Source organism: Apaloderma vittatum, unplaced genomic scaffold, assembly GCF_000703405.1.
Source record: "Apaloderma vittatum isolate BGI_N311 unplaced genomic scaffold, ASM70340v1 scaffold3105, whole genome shotgun sequence".
Lineage (NCBI taxonomy): Eukaryota > Metazoa > Chordata > Aves > Trogoniformes > Trogonidae > Apaloderma > Apaloderma vittatum.
In genome coordinates this window covers 6085-17390 of record NW_009716324.1, presented here as the reverse complement: position 1 = coordinate 17390, position 11306 = coordinate 6085, and the positions used below count along the sequence as shown (strand labels likewise).

The 11306-nt window shown below is 49.3% G+C and overlaps 1 protein-coding gene across 1 annotated transcript in view; it reads right to left on the bottom strand.

Annotated features, from left to right (window-relative positions):
• Window positions 1–1474: 1474 nt before the first annotated feature.
• Window positions 1475–11306, bottom strand: part of LOC104273967 (DEP domain-containing mTOR-interacting protein-like) — a 15910-nt gene continuing 6078 nt past the window's right edge. Inside the window, 8 exon segments of the mRNA XM_009869472.1 lie at window positions 1475–1666; window positions 2778–2882; window positions 4342–4412; window positions 4744–4884; window positions 5226–5411; window positions 6019–6197; window positions 7395–7518; window positions 10779–10957. Coding sequence (XP_009867774.1) covers window positions 1541–1666; window positions 2778–2882; window positions 4342–4412; window positions 4744–4884; window positions 5226–5411; window positions 6019–6197; window positions 7395–7518; window positions 10779–10957 — 1111 coding nt within the window. The 3' untranslated portion in view covers window positions 1475–1540.

Genomic DNA, 11306 nt, shown 5'->3' with positions numbered 1-11306 from the left:
TCTGGCGTTTTCTCTCCCAAGGTGCCCACAAAATGCTTCGATCTCCTGGCTTTGACTTCAGTTCAAACCCAACACTCTGGATTAAACCTTGGGGGCACCACAAACAAGCCCTCCCTGAACAGCAACACAAATCAGGGACACAAAAAGGGAGACGGATACTGCTTTGCTCGTGCACTGAAGTACAGCGGCGAGTGTACTGACAAACAGCTTAAAAGATTGTCTGGTTTCACTTAAGGGCTGGAAGGATCCCAGAGGGTTATCAACGCTTGGACCATATTCCAGGAACATTGCGCTTTGAGTCGTCCTGTTACCTCTGCACCAGCGCTAGGGGAGCTCATATCCCTTTATATGAAGGAAAAAATTAGCAGCCAGCAGTAACGCAATACTAACACACAGCTGACACCAGATCTTCCATGGAAGTTAGTTCCTACTCTAACACAAATCAACTTTTCTTTTTATTTTAGGTTTGGGGGTTTTTTTAATATACATATATTTTTAAGACTTGGTGCGACCAAAACAAAAGAGCTGCACTGAGGGACCTGCCCTGAACTGGAGGGCTGGAAATCACCTTGCTGCACGCACAGCATGGCAGGATGCCAAGAAGTCTCCCCAGTTTCTTGTTATTACCTGTTTTTCTGTATTTAGGTCCTTTTCAGGCTGGTCTGCATACAAGTTTTCTGCAGTGTCTGCCAAGCCGGCCGGCCGAGGAGCAGCAGAGCCCAGGGGTCTGGGTTTTGGTTGCTATTACTCATTTCTGTTCCGTCCCAGAGTCAAACTCACACTACAACATGTTTTCTTTTGGGATGACACTGCCTGGGGTCTCTCCTTTCCCCCGTTGCCTCCCATCATTGGGTTGGCAGCAGCCTCTGACAACTGGGACCTTTTCCTGGCTCCACGGCAACGTGAAGCTGCTTAATGAATTTCAGCATTATCAGGGGGTGGGGGCACAAAAAGCGCAAGCACGGAAGTCTCACCTTCTCAGGAAACAGCGGGGAAGAGCAACCAGACCTGGCTGTGAGCATGGCTAAGCCAAGAGAGTAGCAGGAGCCTTAGACTTTCTTTCCAAGGAAGCACCCATCACCATATTCATTTGCTTATTTTCTTGACAGAGTCGATGGCGCGGCTTATCGGGCCATCTGGAGAGCTCACTGTGTTCTCGGCAGACTGCATAGACAACTCGGGAGCTCAGACATACTCACTTGCTTGGTATCAACCTTCTTGCCGCTTACTAGCTTTTACCACCTGCCTCGCAGCTCGGCTGGGCGAAAGGCTTGTTCTACAGCTTGGTTTCATGATGTGCTGAACTGTCTCCCCGGGAATAAAAAGGAGCTGCAAGAGCTTAGACCCTCTCAAGATCAGGTAGAGCCAAATATTTCAACAACATCAACATCTGAGGTTTGTCCGTTAGAATGCATTTATTGGAAAATATATTAAAATGCCTGGCTACTATTTCACAGTGAAGGGTCAAGCTTGGTCCCTCCCCACATGCTTAGTGGAGCATCCTGCCTTTCCCAGCAGCGGTGGGATGAGACTCCTTCGCTCACTCAACAGCTTCCATGACTTCCATCACGAGAGTTCGTGGTCCTGTCATGATGAGGCTGCTGATGGTCTGATAGTCCAGATGCAAAACGTACATACCATTCACTGAGAAAACAAACTGGCACACCTGCAAGGAGAGGAAGGGCGAGTTACCTTCGGCTGATGTCTTCACGGCAACTTCTGTCTGTGACTGGCTAGAGCCAGAGGCTGTGATGCAAATAACTTGCTACGAAATGCCGCAAACCCTAAAGCGTTACCACTCCATAAGCTACACTAATAATCACTGTGCTAAGATCACTGCATCATCAAAAAGGGACCAAAGGGATTTAGACTGTGGGCTAACAGAAAAAAATAATAATAAAAAAGACTCATTTCTGAGCAGTGGTTCATTTCACAGATGGAAATGAGGCACAATATTAACATCCAGCAATTTGGTAGCAAACGAGATTAGGTAAGGAGAAATTAACTGGGCTCTTGAGGAAATGAAACAAATTCATCCATTCCCTTCCAATCCTGCCTGAAGCAAACAAGGAGTCACACTCTGCCTCTGAAGAATCCCATTATTTCAAATATCCACATGACTTCAGACTTACACCAGCTTGTATGAATTACTCTCTCGCTGCTGGGGGTTTTACAGGGAACTGTAAAAGTAAGCATTTCTTTCATTCACACCTAAAACTCTATGCACAAAACCCACACGTCTGGGTCTAAAATGAGTTTTGAGATCTCAGTTCATTTTATCTGAGCTGGAAGTACTGGAAGGTACTTGAATCAAATGAAGGCATCAGTCTAAGGTTATTAAGATTTCATGTACATGGAAAATATCTCAGGAGCTGCAAGACCATGCGATTCATGGTAAATTCCCTGCTCCATTGGGGTTACACACAGATACTGGAGGTGAATGGGGAATTCTCTGTTTTGCTTCTAGCAGCTCAATAGTTTTGACAGCTCCAAAAGGTACCGCAGGTACAGCTCAGTTTTGACAGCAGACTTTTCCATTCCGGCTTGCCCACAGCCCCTGTCCTGCCATGGGAAAAGGTAGAGCCGCTGCCACGCAGCCACGCATGGTCCATGCCGCTGCCGAGAGCATCTCCCTCCGCCTCTCGCAGACGTGACGACCTGATCCGAATTATCTCCACTGCAGGAGGTTGGAGTATCACACAGGGCGTGTTCAGCCCGAAAAACTCATGCAGGACATAAGTCCTGTCTCCTGTTAAGTCATCACGAGTAAGAAGTACCTTCATCCCCGCAGCAGCAGCGGGTCCTCCTGGGTCCACTGCCTGGATGTGGCATGGTCTTCCTCCTCGGACCACAAACCCCCAGCCCACTGCATCCCCCACGATCTGCAAGCAGAACAAAAGGGTGGTAAATAAACAAGGAACGGGCTGGAGAGAGGAGAGAGAACAGTTCGTAGAGAACTAGAGAGATCTGCTCATGATCCTGATCTGTCACAGGCAGGAGAGAAAGGGCTGGGCACCACGTGAGATGCAGAACCGCAGACAAATTGCTCTCTGCAGAGCTGCTTTCTGATAAGTATTCCCTTCCAACAAGTGCAGAAGAGTGGAGCACAGGCAGCATGAAGTTGAAGCGCAAGGCATGCACCGAGGGTGTGTTGAGAACATTGCCAGAGCACGCACACGGTGCCTTTTCCTTGGCACGGGACAGCATTTCCAGGATGGAATTAGCCACTCTTTAATTTTTCCTACTCTGATCTCAGTCTGTCGGAGCAGTTTGCTGCAATAGTGTGGCCACCTGATGTGACTAAAAGAGAAAAGTAATTCCCAAAGGACTTTGCACATTACCCGTATAAATAAATAACAGCAACTGCACTGCTAAGCAGAAGGAAACGAGCCATGAAAGGCCCAGGCTGGCAAAGTTGAAGGGCAGGGCAAGAGCATTCATGAGGAGAAGCAAACGGCACGTCCTCACACATGCCACGCTAATCACCAGCTTTATTTTTCTTGCTCCTTCCCACCAATTTCTACAGCACAGTTAATCTGGGAACCTGATCCACAGCTCCTCTGTAACTCCCCTTGGGTCAAATCGGTACGGCAAGACAGCCCTCACACTTCCTAAACTGGCCACCGTGAGGTTCCCCCTTTCTAAGGCGGGCAGGAAAGGGCTGAGAAGTTTTACACAAAAATAAACAAGCGCAATAGGATCCACAGGGCAGGAACTGTCTTGCAGTGTTCACACCCAGCACCCACCAGCCCTGCCTGGACTGGTCCTACAGCTTTAGAAAAAATTAGAAAAGCAAAAGCCCCAAACTCAGGTTGCCTGCAGTACCCTGGAGATTTTGCAGTGTGTTTATTTTGGAAGAAGCCCATCAGGAGAAAAGCAAGAGTGGCCCTCAGATGCTCCCCATTCAGTGCTGCTCCATCAGCAAATGGATTGTATCAACACATCTGCTCTGCAGCAGGAACCTGAATGGTGCATAAAGCCATGACACCCGTGCGACAGACGATGAGTATCAAAGTCTCAACTTTCATGAGACTTGATGGATTCTGTAGTTTGTATGGAGCTGGATAAAACATAAAGGGAGGTTTTCTGGCCATAAAACGTTCTCTTCTCTGATCTTCTCCTTTAATATACATTAAACTAAGGTGGAGGCTGTGCGCATTTTCGCCCACAAGAATATCTGCAGATGCTGACCCACTGAGACTCACTCAGAAAGAGCCGTGGTGATGTGACACGCAACCAAAGCTTCAGCATACGGAGGTCAGACAGACAGAAAGCGATGGCAGAGTGGTTGGGGAGCTCAGCACTGCTGGGTTAGCAGTACCAGTCGCTGTGGTCACTTACCGTTAGCGTTTTCTTGATGTAGGGGGCCCCAGGGGACAGGAGCTCTTCATTGGTGACGGGTCTCTTTAACACTAGAGCAGAAGGTGACAGATCCTATCAGAATCAAGGGTTTCATGCAGTAAAGTGCATAACGAGGCAGCCCGGGGATTACCATGGGCCGGAGAACAGATGTTAGAAGCAGCCACAGCTACCACCCACAGAAACCTTTGCATCTATCTCAACGTTTTTCAAAAACACTTGCGCAGCTTTTCAAATCCAGGCTCAGAGGTGAGGCTGAACCTCTCCTCTTGCAGCTCACCAAGCTGGCATGTGGATGGGTTTGGACTTGAGGCCTGAGCTGGCCGGTGCCCTGAAGGAACAGACGTCTGTCGTGCAATGACAGCGCGACGCAGAAGCCCAGACCTGATTTGGGGTTGCACTCAGCCACGGGAGGGAACACCAGCATAGGAGTAGTGCTGAAGTAGGGGTTGGAGTTTCCAGAGAGGGAAGTGATGCTGCTCCTTCGAACCGCTGAGACGACTTTGATCTCCTTGTTGGTTTGGACTGAAAGAGGCAGAAATAACAGTTACCCAGGGAAGGAACAGACTAGTTTAAAATAACAAACTTTCCCCACCAGCCTGACCCACATCTGAAAGGTAAAATGGCATTTGAGCTTAGAAAGAATAAAGCTAATTTCAAAGAAAGATGAAGAGCTGAGCTGATGGTGAGCTGAGTTATTTTCCTGGAGTGGGGAGCTGTGATAGAGACTGCCACGGCATCATGGCATCCACCACAAAGCAGTGGGATCACCTCATGGGATGTCTGGAGGAGCAGCCTCAGCTCTGGGATACTCTGGCAGCATAATCCTTGATTTCACCCCCCTCCACAAATACAGTCACAGTTACCAGAGAGAAAGCTGGTGTTGCCTGGATCTGGGTTGAGCTTGCGAAGACAGAAGGGGCTGTCCGAGCTCTCAGAGAAGGTGCAAGAAGAATTCTCGTTTAGTAACTCTGTGAGACGACGCCTCCGTCGAAAGTTGATCCAGAAGTGGTAGAGGCTGTCACTGTCAAAGAAGTGATGCCTGTTGGAGACTAGGAGAGAACAGAGGAAGAAGAAGAGGCTAAGGGTGTGTGAAAAATACATAGCAAATACACTGAGGGACCCAGATGAATTGCTTTTAATGCCTCTGTGTTCTACTGCAGTATTTCTGACTATTTGAGAATGGTTTCTGCAGGGAAGGAGGAAGAGCAGGGCCACCTCCTCAAGAGATGCCATCTCCCAGGGGTGCACCACGGAGTGACAGCCCTCCTTCTGTCCCTGTCCCAAGACGCTCAGAGGACTCCCTGCCTTCTGAACTGGAAGCTTAATTCCTGCAGACAGTTGCAGCCAAGCCCAGCTGAACCTCACAACCCAGCCCTCCAAACCCAGGGGTGGATCCCAGCCCTGCGGCCAGAGGCTTTGAAGAACTGAAGAGCAGCAGCTCAGATTTCAACTCAACGCCTTTGCGGCTGGTGGAAGATTGCTGTGATTTCAGAGGTCACCAGCTCCAAATATAAAACTGAAAGGCCCCATTGCCATCTCCGAGCGGGCACTTGACCAGCACTCGTTGCGTGACAAGAATGAGGATTTGTTCCTAGCACAGCCTTAACTACGCTCATCTCTGCTCTCCACCCTGGCTCCAGCCGGAGCCTCGCTCACCGTGCTGAATGATCCCGTGCTCCAGCAGCGCCCGTCCCAGCTCCACGGCTTCCTTTCGGTTCTCCGCTTCTCCCTCCTGAACGAGTCAGCTGATCATCTCACAGCCTAGGAAAGCCCTCTGGTACTTCACGGAGTTCTCCTCTCTCACCTTCAGGATCGACTCTTCCGTGCTCACCAGCCTGGCACAGAGGTGGGACAAGGCTCCCGTGACGCTGTGCAGCTCTGCCATCCCGCACGGGAGCTGCAGCCAGCCAAAGCAAGGCCAAAAGGTGTGGGCAAAGCATTACAGCCAAAACTTTGCTGCCTGGGAGCAGCGTTAGGGAGAGAGAAATGCAGAGCTGCAGTCGGGCAGCTTCGTGAATCTCCATCGCAGCGGAAGAAGCAGCTTCAGCGAAATCAGTTCAGCTGAGACCTCAGCCAAAGACCACAGGGGAAAGCCAAGCAAGAGACCGAGTGCATGCAGCAAAGGGCAGATGGTCCAAACCGATGGGGAAGGTGCATTTCGTAAATGAACACTCAAGCTTGCAGCGTGTGAGAGCTAAATCCAGCGTCTCCACGAGAGGGTGCAGCGGGCTCAGCCATGAGACGAGCTGGCCCAGCAAGAGCAAAACAGAGGGGATGCACTGTGGGCTTCTCCCTCAGTGCTCGTTTGGGAATCTGACTGCCAGGGTGTGAGGATGGAGCTGTGAGGAGGTTGTGAAAGGAACCGGGTCCAGAGGGCGGTCTGTGGTTGAACTCTGTCTAGGAAAATACTTGTGAGAAATCTGGAATTGGAACTTGGATTTAGAACCAGAAACAATCAGCACAAAGAAAACTAAACACTTGAAGGTGGAAGGGGTTTTCTTCGCTGTCTGAGAATTAGTTTTTCCATCACAAATAGGCTAAGAGAGGTGCAGGGATCTAGACCCATGACAGCCCTGAATATCCTATACCCTGCAGATTTTGGTGGGACAAAAGCCTTGATCATGATGGTGGGTCCAGCTCCCCCAGGGAGGCTGGGGGAGTGCTGGCAACAGCCACTGGATGTGCCCATCCCAGAAGCACTCAAACCGCAGACAGGACCTGAGCACTTCCCTGTACCAGACCCCAGAACCTGCACCTGGGCTGGAGCCCTTGAAAGCATCCTTGAGTTCAGAGCACAGCTCCTGTCCCAGCCCCAAAGAGGCTGTTTGTCCAGCAGCTGTGACAGGGCTCAGGAAACAGCATCTCCCAATGCTACAGCACGGAATACAGGGAAGGAAGAGAGAAGCTGGCTCCAGCCGTGGCTCCCAGCCCCAGAGCACCGGCCCCCAGCCGCAGAGCACCATCAGCAAGCGCAGCTGGCACTCCCATCGCCCCTCGCCGAGAGCATCTCTGCAGGGGAAGGACTCACGTACTTCTCGTAAAGACTCTGCCCTCTCATGAACACCTTCACGTCCTTACTGAGAGGGAAGGTCCCATCGTCCTTGCGGAAGCGGTACAGCAGCTTGGCGTCCTTGTAGTCCGAGTGCTCGTCGCAGACTGGAAGGAGTCGAGAGCGGGGGCATCAGCACAGCAGGCGGCTGTCTGTCCATAAGGGACGGACGGAGCTGCACGGGCTCAGCAGGGTGTTACCTCCAGGATGAGAGCTACTGAGGTTGTGTGCGATGTCCTCCTTCATGTCCCTCACACCAAGGAGCAACCAGCATCCGAGCCTACGGTCCCCAGATTAGGGGCTCACAAATGCCTCCAGTCCAGGCTCGTGGGAGAGGTCTGTCCCACCAAAAAGACCTTGGAAAGGCTTCACTTCGAGTCTACATTTTGATCCACACCCTAAAATGTTCATTAGAACAAACCGAGAAGGTTTGTTGTTTGGTTTGTGTGGGTTTTTTTCTGTTGGGGTTATTTTTTGGTGTGTGGGTGAGGCTTTTCTTGTTTGTTTTTACTTAAACATTGATGCTTTGGGTTAGACCGAAAGAAAGCAAACAGAATTGTCTCAATCAGCTTCTTTTAAAAAGCTACTGCCACATGTAAGCAGACTTGGATTACAGTAGAGAGAAAAAAACCCACACTGCATCCAAAACCCTGTAAAATCACCTGTCTCCATTAATAATACCTCTAAGCTAAAATGTATAACAACACCAACTTTTCCACAGCATTTTGAGTCAGCCCCGCCAAATTCATTTGCAGGGCAAAGTGACCTCAGGAGAGAAATTCCTCTTCAAAGCTGGGTGCATACAACTGGAATAAGCGAATCTACACGAAAAGCCTCAAGTTTCATCCGAGCACACAATCTGTAAATGCATGGCTGCTAAGTGCATGCAACATTTAGCAGGTAAATATTTGGGATACAGCTTTGAGATAAGCTTGCCTGCAACAGATTCCTAGACAAGCAAAAAAAAAAACCACACAAAACCCAAACAAAAAAAAACAGTCCCCAGTAAAAAAAAATCAGTCCAGCTCTTAAATCAGCCAGTCTGTCTTTCTTCAGCTCCACCCATGTGAAGCAAGGAGAAACTTCAGTGATGAAAAACCCAAAACCAAGCAACAAAAAGACAGGCCCACCAAAGACAAACCCTCAACAAACCAGAGTAAGGAAAACAAATAAAATTACTCAAATGGGAAAGGAAAAAAACCACAAAGGTTTTCTCACTAAAGCAATATAATGCACTAGAGTGAAACTGAAAAGATATTTCTTGCAAAAATTTTAACACTTGTTCCTTCTTCTGAGCAGACTGGCAAAACTTCATTCCCCTTCTGTTGAGCAGCAAAACGCTAAAAACTGTCAGATCATCTGGAGTTCATCGTTCTCCAGGAGCAGATGGGCTCAAAAGCCCATGACTCACCCAGCAAGAAGGCAGGTTGAGAGGGTGTTTTAAAAGGTGAAAGTTTGCAACTTCTTAACTCCAAGGAGCAACGACGGTTCAGATGTTGCAATTGGGAATTCAATGCAAAACCTCACAGGACAGCACCCATTTAAAACCAAAGCATTTTTGCTATCTGAGGACCAATTTCAATGTGTTTCCAGCATGTAATAGAGTAACAGCTCAAACCACATCAGACCATCAAGAAGGCAGCAAAGACAATGATCTCCATGAGATAATTATTGTCTTCTGGATCCCAGCGGAGAAGAGGGCATGCAGTTTAGACAGCCAACTGCAAAGCACTTAGCACAGCGCTGCGGTCAGCAGGCAGCCCTGTTTCCATATGACTAACAAAAATTTATGATCATGAGGGAAGCTGGAAAGTCGACTTCCATGTCATGCCAGGAATTATCACAGAAGCAGGAGAGACGCATCCGCGATAAGCAAAACAGCACCATACCCACTGCTACACAGGTTTAATTAACTAATGGATTTATTTGAAACTGTCAGCTGGAGAGACGGAAGAATTATCGGTTTTAAGCGTTAATGGTTAACTGAGAACTCACTGCTTCAGCTTTATGCTTTTGTGATAAGGCACAGCAGCAGCTCAATATAAAGGGCACTAAGCTCGGCAAGCAGCAGATGGCAACAGAGTGTTTGCACTGCAGTGGTCCAAGGCAGCTATTTCTGGACCCTAGGGAAGAGGAAGGAAGAGAGGGCTGGATTTGATATGGCTCTCCTCTGCTTCGGTCTCCTTGGCTTGACCCTGTTGTGACAAATTACCACCCAGCTCCAGGTGACCACAGCTTGGGTCCCAAGGACTTGAAGCAAGAGAGCTCAGCTGAGGGTGGGCAGCTCAGCCGCAGCCCTTCCCACCAAGGGCAGTGGCCTCCCAGTCCTGTTTGAAAATCCAGGACTTTTGTTCCTGACTCGGCCTGAAAAAATCACACGGTGAGAACCAGCTCTTTGCTGATACGAAGGACTTGTCTCCTGTTGTTACGTCGGGACCAAGGGCTGGACCTTGGGGATTGCTCTGCAGCCCATGGGCAGGCACAGACCCCAGCAAAAGGCCTGAGCTAATCCACAGCTGCTGAAAGTTCCAAATGATTTTTAAAAGGAACAAAACTGGAATACTTAGAGCTGGGCTTGAGCACCAAACTGCTTTTTTCACAGAATCACCGAATGTCAGGGCTTGGAAGGGACCTTGAAAAATCATCCAGTCCAACGCCCATGCCATCTCGAGTAGGTCACACAGGTCTCACCCTTCCTTCTTTTTTCTTTGTTTTTGTTTTAACAGGTTCAACAGACAAGCCTTTGAAATGGCATTATTCACTTAATTCCCAAGGGAGGCATTCCTCCAGGATCACTTTAGCCCCAGTTTTACAGGTGCCAGATGACTTTTTGCTTTGAGAGGTGTCAACTCCACACCCCTACTTGTCCCACCCTAGCACAGATGGGGAAACTGAGGAACACTGGGCTCTCACAGCAAGAAATTAACCTTCCTGCAGATGTGAAGCGCGTGTTATCATTCAGCTTCCACTTCTGCACAACATAAATATGAGCTAAACCACCTTCTGTAAACTATCCACCACCAGCTGCCGACGCAATTGCTGTAGGGCAATATAGATCAGACGTTACTGAACTTCCTCTCACTGAAGAGCCACCTCAGATGCTGCTTTACCAGCACGAAGGCCCTTTACTGTGAGGCAGGCACCTGGCACATCCCCCCAAAGCAACTCATCTTCCCACAGATTCGACCCCATAGAGCCTCGTGCCTGCCTGTCATCTCTCAGCTCCTCCAGGAGCCCTCATCCAAGGGACGAACATCAACATGGACCTGGCCATACTCCCAAAGCCTGGCTGGTGGACACATTTGGTGACCAGACACACAGCCACCTCCCTGGGGAGGCTCAGAGGGGAGCAGAGAAGCCCACCCACCGTGATGGATGATGTAATGGTCCATCAGCTTCTGCATGAGGCGGATGCCCGTCTCTCGGTCCGGGGCTTCTTTGTGGTCGATCAGCCAGTCCGTGAGCTCCTTCGCCACAAAGCAGTTTGGGTACGTTCGGAGGTGGTAACGTCTGTCCTTAATGAGCTTCCCATCGTGGAGACGAAGCCTGGAGAGAAAGGCAGCCATTGAGCATAGCTGATGTTACAGGGGAATTTGGGTCTAACAGCCTAGCATCTGCCCAGCCTGGAGAAACCACTGATAACTCCTGGCAAGCACCCACGGACTTATAAATTCAACCAGACCTCTTGGATTTGCAAGGCTGCATCCTCCATCATCTACAGAGGTTACAGAATTGCCTGCACCAGACTTAGTCTGAACCACACGTGTCTTTTTGTTCTAAACAAGCCTCTAGGAAATACACAGCAGCAAACTGGAGCTTGTGAAGGAGGGTCAAAACATAGCAAAAAATAACAACACAATATATTTGTCATCTTGGCGTGATTCTGCATCCAGTT